Genomic DNA, 13,323 nt, shown 5'->3' with positions numbered 1-13,323 from the left:
GATGAAGTGGGGGATAATCACTTAAAAACTTTTGTAGGGCCTTAGGGTTTTTAGCCATTTCTGTTTGAAAAAGCTTGTTTTGTAACAGTTGGACATTTTTTGGAAATAAAATATCTTCTGCCGCGCTTACATAGATTAAATACTAAAATTTGTAACATTATTAAACGTATCAAAATATTACTTTTCTATGAAAATGTTAGAATAGTTATCATGTAAATTTAGAAGACATAGTGTGTCTCTTAACTTTGGAGGAAATGAAAGATCTCGGCTTACTAAGTACACCCAGAAAACCACATTCCCTTAATATAAGGAAAAAGTCCTTAACTTAAGGAATAATGACCCAGAACACGACCGAATCTATGAGCTCACCATTCATCTGTATGGGGCCTATTCATTATGTTCATTATGCCTATGTTCATTATTCCCAAAACTAAAAGATTTTTCTTAAAATTAAGAAGATTTGCTTTCTGTGTGTTAGTATTTCTGTAATGTTTGGGTGAATGTTTCTGTAGCCATTCCAATGATTTGAATATTTTTGAATCTTATAAAATTACATTGAAGTGGATGTGGGAATATAATGAGTTTTTCAATTTACGAAAGTACTGAAAGTGCTCGTGTACCCACTCTGTGCAAAACCGCATCCAATCCCCTGCCGTGGGCATTCTTCCACAAATGATTCTGCCGTGTAATTTTAATTGCACCAACTATTTCTGCACTGCGGGTGTCCGGCCATTCAGGTGAATGGCGGCACATTCAGTGGCCGTTACCCAGCACTTTCTAATGCACTGCGTTGGCCCGGCCAGTAGACGCGTATAACCCAAACTCATTATCACCGAGGTCCTTTGTGGGTATTCCGGGTTCACGGCTGGATTGGTCCTGGCAGATTGCCGCCTGGAGATCGAGCTGGCGGCACTGACTCTGCCAACTGCTCAGTGCTCCATTGTCTGGCTGAGAGTGGCCCGCAGGATGGGGTAAACTTTAGAACTGAATTGAATACCCCTTTGAATCCAACAATGAGCTGGATGCCTGAGTTAAGCCTGGCTCCAGGTTTTCGCCCCCACACATCGTTATTGTCTGTAATTGTTAAGACGATTTTAAGTTTAATAGCGGCCATTTTGAATATTCCAAGAGTCTGTTCGCCGCTGACCCCACGCAAACTCAAGAACTTTATCTTTTGTTTTAATAGGGCGCTGCAATGATGCACTCTGTGGCCCCGAGCTGTGTGACTTTTAATGTGCAACACACAGCCACAGCCTGCCTGGGAAACTGTTCATATCCTGGCAGTAGTCTAGAACGTACAAATATTTAGCTAGTAAATACTGCACTTTATTCTAAAACATCCAATTCAAGTGCTGCTCCTATATGTTGTTTTGTTAGTACGTAATCTACTCACATTTTAAAATGATTAAAAAATTTTCTTCCTGGGTGTTTGGTTTAAGTATACATAAACAGTTTCGAAGCTTTAAATATATAAAGAGTTAATTTATATGCATTCTCCCTTAAACTATATGGATTTTCATGTAAATGTATTCTTATTACAGATTATCCGGTTGCTTCCTAAAATTTTTAAACATATATAACATCAAAATATGTGAAAAAAGGATGTTAAAAAACTTAATTGTTTCTTATGATACAAAATTACTAAAAATATTTCCTATATTAAGGATTAAGTTTAATAAGCAGAAAAAAGTTACCAAATAATTGAAAAACCTTCTGGAATTTGAGAATATTGTAAAATCAGCCAATTTTACAATCGTATATAAACACGGCGCTTAAAGTTTGAAATGAAAAGCAAACCCAGACCCAGTTCTAAAAGAAAAATTCTAGCCCGTTGTGTACTTTGATTACGACTTTATAGGAGAGTGTTTTACAGCATATAGATAATTCTACAATAGGAGCGATTGCGTTTGGGTGTGCTTTACTAACAGCGTTACTAACATAGGGCGTTTACATCTAATTCGATCGAACATCCATGGGGTCATGCGTCTAAAGGCTGGGGTGTGTATTCGTGGGATCCGATCACTGCAGCGTGCTCTGGGGCGGAGTGAGGGGTGTCCAGGTGTCGGCGCCGACGGCCGGGGCTCCGCTGACCACGGCGGTGGGCACTGGTCCGGAAACGGGGCCCCGCTCCACGGAGTGGTCCAGCGCCGAGGACTCTATCTTGATGTCGTGGGAGCTCTTCAGGGCGGCACTGGCGCACTCCAGCGTGATGACCGAGCCCTGCTCGTCGCTCGGCTTGTACATGGCGGCCTGCGGATCGTCCAGCGTCTTCGATACCTCCACGGGCTCCAGCGGATGGGTGGCGTAGCTGCAAGGCGGGTGGCGGGGAATCATTGATAGCTACGTTAGCGGTAAGAGCGCACAGTTCCCCACCGACCGATTTAACCTACCCGATCTCCAGGGGAATGTACTCCGGCTGGTAGTAGGCGGCCGCGGCGTTCTGGTACAGTCCGTACTCGGCTCCGGATCCGTTGTGCCACCCACTGGCCGGATAGCTCAGGGCCGATGGTGCATTCAGCACCGCATTCGTGTACAGCTGGTGGGTGGGCGAGGTGGGCGTGGGATGGTACACCTGGTGGGCAGCTGCTCCGTACGCCGCTTGCGGGGATCCCGAGGCCCCGGCCCCGGGCCCAACTCCCACTCCGGATCCGTAGATGTCCGTCTGGGCCATGTTGTACTGGTGACTGTGCGGCGTCAGGTGGTGGATGGTGTAGCTGGGCGAGGAGGTCGTGTAGCTCGGGGATCCGTTCGTCGGCGACGGCGAGTTGTGGGAGGCTGTAAGTGGACAAGCAAAGGGGTCAGTAAGGGGTCATTCCTTTGGCTGAGGTGTACCACGTTGCCTGGTGCTGTCCTTAATTATATTGTGCTACAAAAGTTGGTCTTTACTTTTGTACATTATTGAAATGATACTCTCAATTTGAAATTTCCAATCTGCATATGGACAAATTAACCCCTAAAGTTGGCAAAATTGAGATTTTGATTATTTTAAAACTTCAATAACAGGTGAACGGATTTGTGAGTTCGCAATTCTCTTACAACATTACATACTACTTTGAAGCTTGAGATTTATGAGTCGGATTGACTAGATCTTAAATTAGCCCTCAAGTATTTGATACACTTTTTACCAGTTAAAAATCCATTTGATAATTTGGTATTGGAAAGCAAGTACTTAGTGATAAAAAGCTTTGTACTTGTGGCTTATATCAAATTGCTAGTATAAGATCAGAACACCATACAATCAGTGTCAATTATTGCTTTAAAACATTCAAGAGGATATCATCGCTTCATTAATTTCTTCGAGTTTAATGGGGACTCAACTTAGAATACCTGCCATTGCATGATGTTTTCTTAATGCAAAGGAACATTTCTTTGGCAACCTGGTGATTACTCACAGATATTGCGGCCACTGCACACGTTCATGGGCATGGGTCCGGGTACGCTGGTGGCGTTCCAGTAGTTGCCGTTGCTCTGCCAACTGCTGGGATACGAGAAGACGGAGGCCGTGGGACTCGCCTCGACCGGCATGAAACCGGACTGGGCGTAGGAACTGCTGAAGCATCCGGCACTAGCGGCAGATCCGATTCCGCCGGCGCTGGAGCTGCTCACACTGGTGCTCACGGAGCCAGTGGACGAGGAGTGCAGACTGGTGGGCGTCTGCGGGGCCGACGGCGGCTGGGGCGACGTGGATGAGGCATTGCCGACGCTTCCATTAGATCCGGATCCGGAAACCACCCTAGGACGGCTGTACGGCGTGGTGCGAGTGGGTGCCGCACTGCGCACGGATAGGGATCTGCCGTAGCGATCGCAAGTGGCGCCCGAGGAGCCACCCACAGACCCGGCCGAGGAAACACTGGGGCACGAGGCCACCAGTCCGTGACTCTGGGCAATGGACAGCGGAGGAGCGGCCACGGCGGCGGCTGCAGCCGTGTAGTGGGTGGGCGGAGGGATCAGCCAGCCGTAGTGGGTGTCGTGTGGATACAGTGTATCCGGTCGCTCTTTGGCGTCGAGGAAGGCCTTCGCAAAGGGGTTGTACTTGATCTTCAGCGAGGTGACCTCCTCGTTCTGGTAGGCCGTCACCGCAATGAACTGGGTCTCCGGGAAGGGATAGGTCACCACGTGACGCTGCTCGGAACCCACTCGTACCAAGTGCACCCGTGGCTCATATTTGTGCAGGGAGTTCAGCATTATCTGAAGGAGAATACCTAATTGTTATCACGGCTCAAGTATTTAAGGTCCTAAGCTTTGCTCACCTGTCCATTGCCGTTGGTCTTGTTGGTGAGCTTTACTTTGGCAAACGAGATGGGCTCCTTCATCCAGTGGGCACCGAAGTTGGGAGACTCGGGGTGTACGTAGATGGGGTTTGATGGAGGAACCTCCGCCTTGCCACCAGGAACCTGCAAAGTGGGAAAAATAAAACAAGAATTATTTTTTGAACTTGATAAGGCAATTTATTAGATTTAAAACACATTGGAATCCATTGTAGTTTATGAGCAGTTGATAATAACCTATTTTTAATTACATTTCCAGACTATGATAACGCTATTAATATTTTAAAAAACTTTCACAAGATAAGGTTTATGTGGTTGATCTTGCCTTTATTTAAAGAGTATGGGATCGTATTGGAACACATCGAGTATATACAAATTTGTCACATAAACCTAACTAAGACTTTAATGTAAAAATCCTAAAGTTCCAAGTCGTTAGGCTCATTATATTAACTATTTTTTAAATAAATAAAATAAAGAAATAAGTGACTGTGGAATTGAACCTTACTGTTATTCTTTTATCAATTAATTTAATTTTTTATATGTTTTTAAACATGTGATAAAGTGATATAGTACTTTATTGTATGTAATGATTCTGGGAAGGAAATGTCTCTTGACTTTGTCATCAATTACTAAAATCTGGAGATCGGTAAGATAACCATGGCATAGATCAGTTAAAATAGCTTACCCATTCTCCGTTGACGTACTTCCAGCGATGTGAGTCGATTTGAACGAACTCCAGGAGGACGGTGTACATAGCGGCGGGATCCAGACCCGATGCACTGATCTTCACCACGGGGAACATGCGCCTGTGTGTGACAACGGGGATCGCAATTAGCAATTATAACAGTTATATAACAGTCGCCATGCATTCGTAATAGTGGGCAAACAGTGAGCGCAAATGGTTAACTGCCACGAATCGTTTACCTTTGCCTTTGGCCCAGACCCCAGGCCGAAATCCCCCAAAGGCGGAGTTCAAACCTCGAGATGGACCCGGCAGAGGGGGAGGGGGAGGGCATGGATTGCGTTTCGGGCAAATATTGGAACGCTCATGCGGGCTCTGTTCCACAACAATTAGTACAAGATGGCGGCTGTTGCCGGGCCACGCCAATTAGCACCTGACCAGGCCAGCAGACCCGACTCTCGGATCTCGGATCTCCGATCTCGGATCTCGGCCCGGTTCCAAGTTCTAAACGCGCGTTTCGCGCACACACACACACCCCGTACAAATGCCCGTAAATTGGTAAATATTTTTAGTTATTTCAACAAATGCTGGCATGTAAATAAACACTCGTATGGACTTTTCTGTACACTCAGAAAAAATGTATTCCAAAAGGTTAGACCAGTTTATACTGAAGATAAAGACGGAGCTCCCAAAACACATATTACTGCCTTGGGTACAAATTTCGATTTATAAATTCATAAAGTAGTTATTTTGAAAGATTAGCTTTTTAAAAAAGCTACTTATTGGATAATTTATTGCTTGACTGGTCTTTCTAGTATAGTAATAAATAAAATAATAGACAAATAAAGGTTGAATGTTATAAATAATCTCATTGTAAAGAAAAACTTTTCTTAAAGAATTCTAAAAGCAGGTCAATCAAAACTCTTTTAATCTTCTTAAGTTTATTTTGAATTGTTTCTTGTTTGATAACATAACATATTTTTCCTACTTCTGCTTATGATTGTGTCTTAAGAACCACATTTTCTCTGAGTGCATTCGTTTTAAGCTGAACAGGAGAAACGTTAACGCTTCATTATGACTTGCAAACGGCGATCAGTGAGATGAAAACCATGGAAAACTGATGCAGCAAAAACAAAAGCGCAAAAACTCATTGCCAATTTGCATAGGAAAACAAAATGCGCCGCCATCGCCATTTAGCACATTTGAATTTCGAACAGCCCCCAGAAAATTTGACTGACTCACCTGCCGTTCTTGGTGACGATCATCTCGTTGGTGAGATTCTGGAATCGCAGCCAAAGTTCCCGGTCGTCCAAGGAGATGCGCAGGTTTCGGTCCAGTTCGTTGGGACTTCCTGCTCCGCCGACGACCCGGTGACCACCATTGCCGGATACCCCGGCACCGCCTGCTGTCCCCACCACCACGCCCCCAGCCCATGACCATGCCCATGTCCATTGTGGGTCACATGCTGCGGCGAGCCACTGCCCCCAGTGCCACCGCCACCGCCACCACCTCCCCCCGCCACATTGCCACTGAGTCCGGTTGTTGGATCCACGGCGGACAAGATGTGCGATGTGGTCATGTCAGCTGAAATGAACAGACAGAATATTTCATCAATTTTTAAGTTGAAAGCTACCGTTCTTAAAAGTACTTCGCCTTAAATAGGTATTAAAAATCCGTATATAATGGGTAATTATATTAAGCCTTTATAATTCACTTAAAATATTTATATTATGGTTTCGAAAAAGATCTCTCTGTGTAAAGAACGATTAGAATAGTGAACAAGGCTAAACGTCTCATAAAACAGATCGGTCAAAGGTTTGTTACACTGTCCTAGATTTATAATACAATACATATTTGATGGAGTCCATTTCAAATATACCTTCTTTACCATTTTGATGCTCAGTCTTTTAAATGTGATTAATTCATTAAGTTGTCGGTTAGGTTAAATGGTTTTTATTTATTTATATTATTATTAAATACAAATTTCGTGGTTATATACAATATTTACTTAGAACTATAAAAACCATTTCTCAAATATTAAAAAAAAAACATAATACGAATTGATATTTTGTTATCATAATTACCCTAACACTAAAATTAAATAATTTTAAAAATACGGCTATTGGATTGTAAAAATGTGTATCCACCTAAAAAAACAGTCCTTTTATAATAATTTCTTTGGCATACTTTGCTCTACCAGTAAATGGAAACAAGATTTCAAACAATATGAGGAATAATTGCGACATAAAAGTTTGCTTTACTTTGATTTTTGTATTCGTTGACTCATTCGCCCGATCGGAGTTCCAAAAAAACATGATTTCGTGGCCGTGGTCAGTGTGCACTGGCATTACATCAAAGCAATCTCGCCCGCAAAGCAATCTTCATCCGACGAAGTGTCGGCTTTATGCGTTTACAGCACTGTCCCAGGAGCATTAGAAGAATGCTCGGCCAGCGCTCTTGTCGGCTTTTAATTATATTGCACACTTTAGCCATGCCTGGCCTGGGATTTTGTCTGCGAGTGGGTCTGGCTGGGATTGGGATTGGGATTGCGACGGGGACTGGGACTGGGATTGAGTCGGCTGAGATGCTGGCTGGCCATAAACAACGGGCACCCTTTTTATTTATGGCCGCGGCAACAAACACCTCTGTTTTGCGTCGGGTTCGGGCCAGGGTCATTTGTACGGTTCGGATGCTGATGCTCGAAAACCCCTCAGATGTGCCGGTTCGGGTGATGTCTATATTCTGGGATCCCCCCCATCCACCGAAAGTGTTTCTCGCAATGTTTTGTAATCATAAATTAACAAAATGTATTAATTGTTTTGTTTGTTTTTATTGGGCCACGAATTGGAGGCCAAGTGCCGCTGTCTAGGATTCTTTTATGGGAACGACCCCAAATACCTTAGGCCGATTGTTCTTGCTTCTTGGATCCAGATTTGATTTATTGGAAATTTCTTCACCCATCTTCCATCATAAAATGGCAATAACCGAATGCGGTTTAATGTCTTTCGTATTTGTCAACCATTTAATTTGATGGTGTCAAGCGAACAGGTTTCTCTCGTGTTCTAGGTGAGACCGACATAAAACCATCTCTACAATCAATCAGTAGATATACATATACATATATCCCCGGTAACATCTAAAGCTAAAAGGGAAATCAATCAAAGTGATGTTTCAAGAACCCAATTTTTGTGGGGTTAGAAAGAAATTATTTTAAATGACCATTTATTCTATGCTTTTAGACCATGTCAATCTTTCACTTTTTTAGTAAGGTTCTTTTTTCTTTAACTTTCAGGTAGGTTGTTCATTTCCAGTAGTTTAAGCCCGCGGCAATAGATTAACCCTATATCTGTTCGCTTTCATCTTTACCCATCATGCTACACCCAATTAAAAGTTTATAAGAGACTCCCTCATAAAATTGATTTCAATCAGTTAAATCTAAAAGTTTACCCACTGCAACCCGTTGGCGGAAAGTTGTATTAAGTTTATGGATTTTTAAAGGTTTCCGTTTTTCCAGTTTGTGTTCGCGCCGCGTTATCCTAATTTTCACGCGGTTCTTGGCGGGTTTTTCTCATGTCCCCAATAGGCGACATCATAAAAATTCACTCTTCACGACGGTTCCCCACATGTCTGATGGGTGATGGCTGTTGGCTGTTGGCTGATGGCTCATGGCCGTGTTTGTGTTCCACATCGATCCGCTCCGCCACTCCAGCCTCCAGTCTCCAACCTCCAAGTCGCAGAGTCCCAGCTTCGGCTCCATCACTAAGCTTAATGAAAAGCTGTTTTTGTATGTTGTCTCCTCATCCGAGGAAGCGTGTGTGTGTCTATAGAGTATATACTTTGACTTTTGATGGCAGCCATGACGGGTTTCGGTTTGGGGTTTGCATTCGACTCTTTCCCCATCCGCTTTGTTGTTGTCTTTGTTGATTTTTGAATCATTTCGTGACTTTGATATTTACTCAGACGCTTTGAGAGGTTTTTTCGTATGAAATATGCGCGCTATTCGAAATCGAACCGAACCTTTTGTAATATGGCGCTTACGTACTCAAAGTACTAGTACAAACGAACACGTACTAATGGTCGTGAATAAAAACACATTCGCCGAATATTACACGCGTTTGAATTTTTTATCTGAACATTTCAGTTGAGGGAGTGCCAGCGCGTCAAAGATGAATACTGCTCACTAAACTGGCTATTTAGAATATATTGAAAGGTTATTTTCAATCGCTGAACAACCAGCACAACATTCTGTATCTGGCTGCATTTTGTAATGGTAGCTAAGCTTTAATTGAGTGCACACCAAATGGATCATTTTCTTGATTTATTCCTACTTGAATGAAGTTTAAACCACTACTTTTTATAAGCCTATAAAATAGATTTTATTGGGTGCAAATGTTTGGAGCATTTGCTTTAACATACCCGTATTTACTTTTGTAAATTTAATTCGAAAGAGAAGTTAAAAACTACAGTTCTAAGTCCCTAATGTTCAATATTTTGTGGTACTTCATTTTAATAATAAAAAACCGTGCTAGTCACCTATATATTAATTATTTATTTAACTTTTATTTTTTGTATCATTTTTATTTTGTATCATGAGCGGCATATTTATTTACTAAACTACAAGATTTGCTTAAATAAGTAAATCATATGTTTTTGGATAACGTTATTTCTGAACTAAAGAAGCAATGCTCCAAAACTCCTGCCCCTATTTCCCTCAATAATCTTACGCGTGCAATATTATTTGTATTTGTACTCGCTATGCCATCGATTTATCTACTCCGATTCGCACTTTGTTCAAAAGGATAACATTTCGCACCTGCTCAGGATGTTGGCGGGTGGCATCGATGACAAGTGTTTGCTGGTAGCCCATCGGAGGCGATTAAACCAAATTTGCTAAATTTCACACACCACTTCGCATGAAAATAAACCGAATTTAAATTTAGACACTGCGGGGGCGCACTGAATTCGAGCCTCCGAACGAACGAAAGAACGGAAACGCCATTGAAGTAGGGGAATCCCATCGCAATATTTCCGAAGGACAATGTCAAAGGTCACGCCTTGAGAAAGAGCAATTTGATTGTGTTTTCCGGCTACAGTTTTGCCTTTTTTTTGGGGGCGGTGTGGGCGTGCCCGTACACGCCAGTTGTCACACTTTTGTTTTCTGCACTGCACGGCACACTGATAGGCGCACTTTATGAGCGGCGTACTAAAATTTTGTACAAACTGTAATTAATTAGTAAGCATTTGTCAAGTACTAAACGATCTGCGGGGGCGGGGGCGGGGGGTTCCTTTGGTCGGTTTATGGGCATCTTTGATTTGCATTTAATAGGATAATTTTCACATGCGTCGTAATTGGCTGGCCGATCGATCTAACTTGGTGTTTTTTGGCAATCCATGACTGAATGTCTGCGTTGAAATTCTTACGTCCCCACTAATTTGCGTGTGAACAACTGCCACGCCCACGGCCAGAGACACAGCTCCTCCCGCCCACTTATCGGCTGCTGTTTTATGTCATTAGAGGTATTATTAGGATCGTTAATGGGGGATTTTGTCACTTGCCCGCTGGATTTCGGGCGGCTCGTCAACACTTTTTTTGGCCAAGTGTCAAAAAGTGTCTGTTTGGTGGTTTTGTTTGGTTTCGGCATTTGATTTTCACACGTTCGTTTAAATAGGTTTGCCAATTTGCTATTTGATTACGTTTATGGTCATATGTCGCACAGAGAAATAAACAGTGACATTTTATGATCTCTCAGCTCTCGATTCGGAGAAGTGACTCTATAGAGGAATATTCATTTTTCGGCGCCATTTTCTTTGGGGTCAATGGTTGTGATTTCTAAATTGTACGGGATTCAAAATAGGTCGTCAATTTGCAGTATTGTCGCAACTATTAAATGAGTGACACCAATGCAAGATTTGTATATTTTTAAGTGGCACTTGAAATGTAATCCGATAAATCTTATTTTACAAATTTTAAATGTTTACGATTGCGATTTTGTTATAAGATTATTAATATAACAAACGCAGGTAAGGTGAATTATTAGATGTTTTTCTGTGGAGGTAGAAACATTTTAAATATTTTATTTGCCGACGGGCTTGTTTGAGTTCAACATTTAATTTAGAAAAATATTTGTCAATAAAATAAAATTCAACCCAACTTTTTACAAAGATTCTATTGGTAATTACATACAGGCTGCTTAAATTGTCTGGTGTACAAGCTATTTGGCTTAAAGTTTTCTTTTTCAAAGTATAACAAACAATTTCTTTGAATTAGCCATATAAAATCAATTTAACCTAAGAAACTCAGTTTTTTGATGTCCTGAGTTCTATTGTTTTATTAAATCTGTAAATTCATATGTAAGATTAAATACTCTTAAAAATATTTCTTCCTCAAATATTCAGTTTAGTCAAAAATTGGGGAAGTTAAATTTGTATCCTATTCCTTTTCTTTTCCTGGTGAACAAACATTATATTATTAGAGATTATAATTAGATCTGATAAAATCAGAATTTAACCTAAGTGGACACTAAATAAACTTACATATTTGGAAAAATGCTCCGCGCCGTAACTCGGCGTTCTCGATATAATCCAGTGGTAAAACTGCGTGTCAAGATGGGTTTATTTTGGTTGAAGTTTAGTTTGGAACACTCCCAAGTCACGCACTTTTATAAACACTATTTTTACGGGCGATCACTTAATTTACGATAAAGTCGCGGATCACTATCGAATGGATTAGATGAAAGGAGGAAGAGACAGCCGCGCACCGCGTGCCTTTTTCAGGTTTTTAGTTTTTCGATTCGAGTCGAGTTCCGAGTTGTGCGATGCCGCCGATCGTGTGTTTGCGTTGCCACCGTTCCCGAGCTAATGATCGACGGTCGGTGCTAATTTTTTCAACCATCACAAGCCGCGCTTTCGGTTCCTCTATTTCTCGTCTTTGGCCGACATCGCTGTTGCTTTTGTTGTTTGGCCCGTGATGGCCGGCTAGTGCAACTCTTTCCCGCCCTTATAGCCATCCCGTTCTGGCCCGCTGATCGGCGATCGGTGATCGGTGATCGGCTAGCGGATGGTTAGGCCACACCCTCTAACAGGTAAGAACGCTCCGATATCTCGCCTCTCACTCGCTCCCCCAGCCGGTCAACCTGCGGCCATCGCCTGGCAGCCGGCCACAGGTAAAGAGCCCTTGGTCGGGGCTCTCAGGTGGGTCGGATCGTTCAGGGCGAGCACACCTCTCAGGATTGGAGGAGTCCTAGGCGGGAGCCACCCGATCCCCGCTGCAGCCCCCGTGGATAATCGTTCGGTTTTGCATGCGCCAAAAATTAAGTGAAACGTGTTTCAGCACCTTAAATTCTTTGCACACAGAAAAATTATATTAACTTTTTACCACATCATGTGCTTAATATTTTATGCAAAGTCATTCACTTCAAGTACACCGCTTAAATTAGTAAAAATATATTTTGTTTAATTTTATTTAACCTTTGCAGAGGAGATTAAAACTTTGATTAACTATTATTTGATCACGATCATCAGACAAAAGGATTCTTTCTATTGTGGGTATTGTATATGTCGGAACGGCAAAAAAAGGGGACTATGCCATATACATAGATACCATAGGAATGATAGGAAAATCTACTGAAAAATTATCATAGCTCATGATTTTAAAAATACGGTCTTAAGTTGTTATAATTAGGTGTACTAGAGCATTTCGCTGCAATAGAAATGAGCCGTAAATTTATAAGAAAATAAAATATGAAAATAACATTTACATTTATTTCAATATAAATAAATTACTGTATACTTAAGTTTGTCGCTTAATATAGTATTATAAATAAACATAAAATATTACAGTATTATATTAAATAACTGTCGAATGGTTAATTAAGTAAATAATGTAGGCTTTCTTTTTGAGATTTCTAAATGAGATCAGAACTTAAGTCGTTCTGATAATTTTTGATGTGTTTTTTTTTGTATCATAACTGTTAATCAAAGACTTTACTATATAAGATAAGATACGGTGTCGAATCAAATAATATTTGAATGTCTATTTCATGGCTATGGAAAGTAAGCAAAGCCGTAGAGCAACTACCAATTTTAAAATGCGGGAGAAGTATTGAAAAGGGAAAATGTTTTTCTCTGTGTGGATGAAATCTGGATTTTCTGTCCGTTGGTCCCTGTCCATTGTCCGCCACAGACTGGCTTTGATTTGTTTAGACGCTCGTTTCATGTTTTGTTTGCGCAACCAATTAAAACTTTGTATTTTTTCCATGGGGTCTGTTTGCAGCCTAAAACGGGTTTGCGATCCAACACTTTTTTTTGGTAATATTTTCAGCTGAATTTCGAGTTGTAAACATTTGACTTCGTGCGTCAACTTGTGTATGTGGC

The 13,323-nt window shown here is 41.6% G+C and overlaps 2 protein-coding genes across 2 annotated transcripts in view; one reads left to right on the top strand and one right to left on the bottom strand.

Moving 5' to 3' along the window:
* Positions 1–13,323, top strand: part of LOC108047695 — a 108,287-nt gene that overhangs the window by 2,036 nt on the left and 92,928 nt on the right.
* Positions 1,832–11,797, bottom strand: LOC108052390 (T-related protein). Its single transcript, XM_017134776.2, is given in 8 exon segments — positions 1,832–2,308; positions 2,391–2,775; positions 3,393–4,188; positions 4,251–4,394; positions 4,954–5,074; positions 6,193–6,379; positions 6,382–6,534; positions 11,485–11,797. Coding segments are annotated over 7 exon segments (2,070 nt in total). The 5' UTR covers positions 6,530–6,534; positions 11,485–11,797; the 3' UTR covers positions 1,832–2,019.

The sequence above is a fragment of the Drosophila rhopaloa genome, unplaced genomic scaffold (assembly GCF_018152115.1).
Source record: "Drosophila rhopaloa isolate 14029-0021.01 unplaced genomic scaffold, ASM1815211v1 contig_163, whole genome shotgun sequence".
Taxonomy (NCBI): Eukaryota; Metazoa; Arthropoda; class Insecta; order Diptera; family Drosophilidae; genus Drosophila; species Drosophila rhopaloa.
The sequence above is the reverse complement of the archived record's forward strand: the minus strand, read 5'-3'. Positions and strand labels throughout refer to the sequence as shown.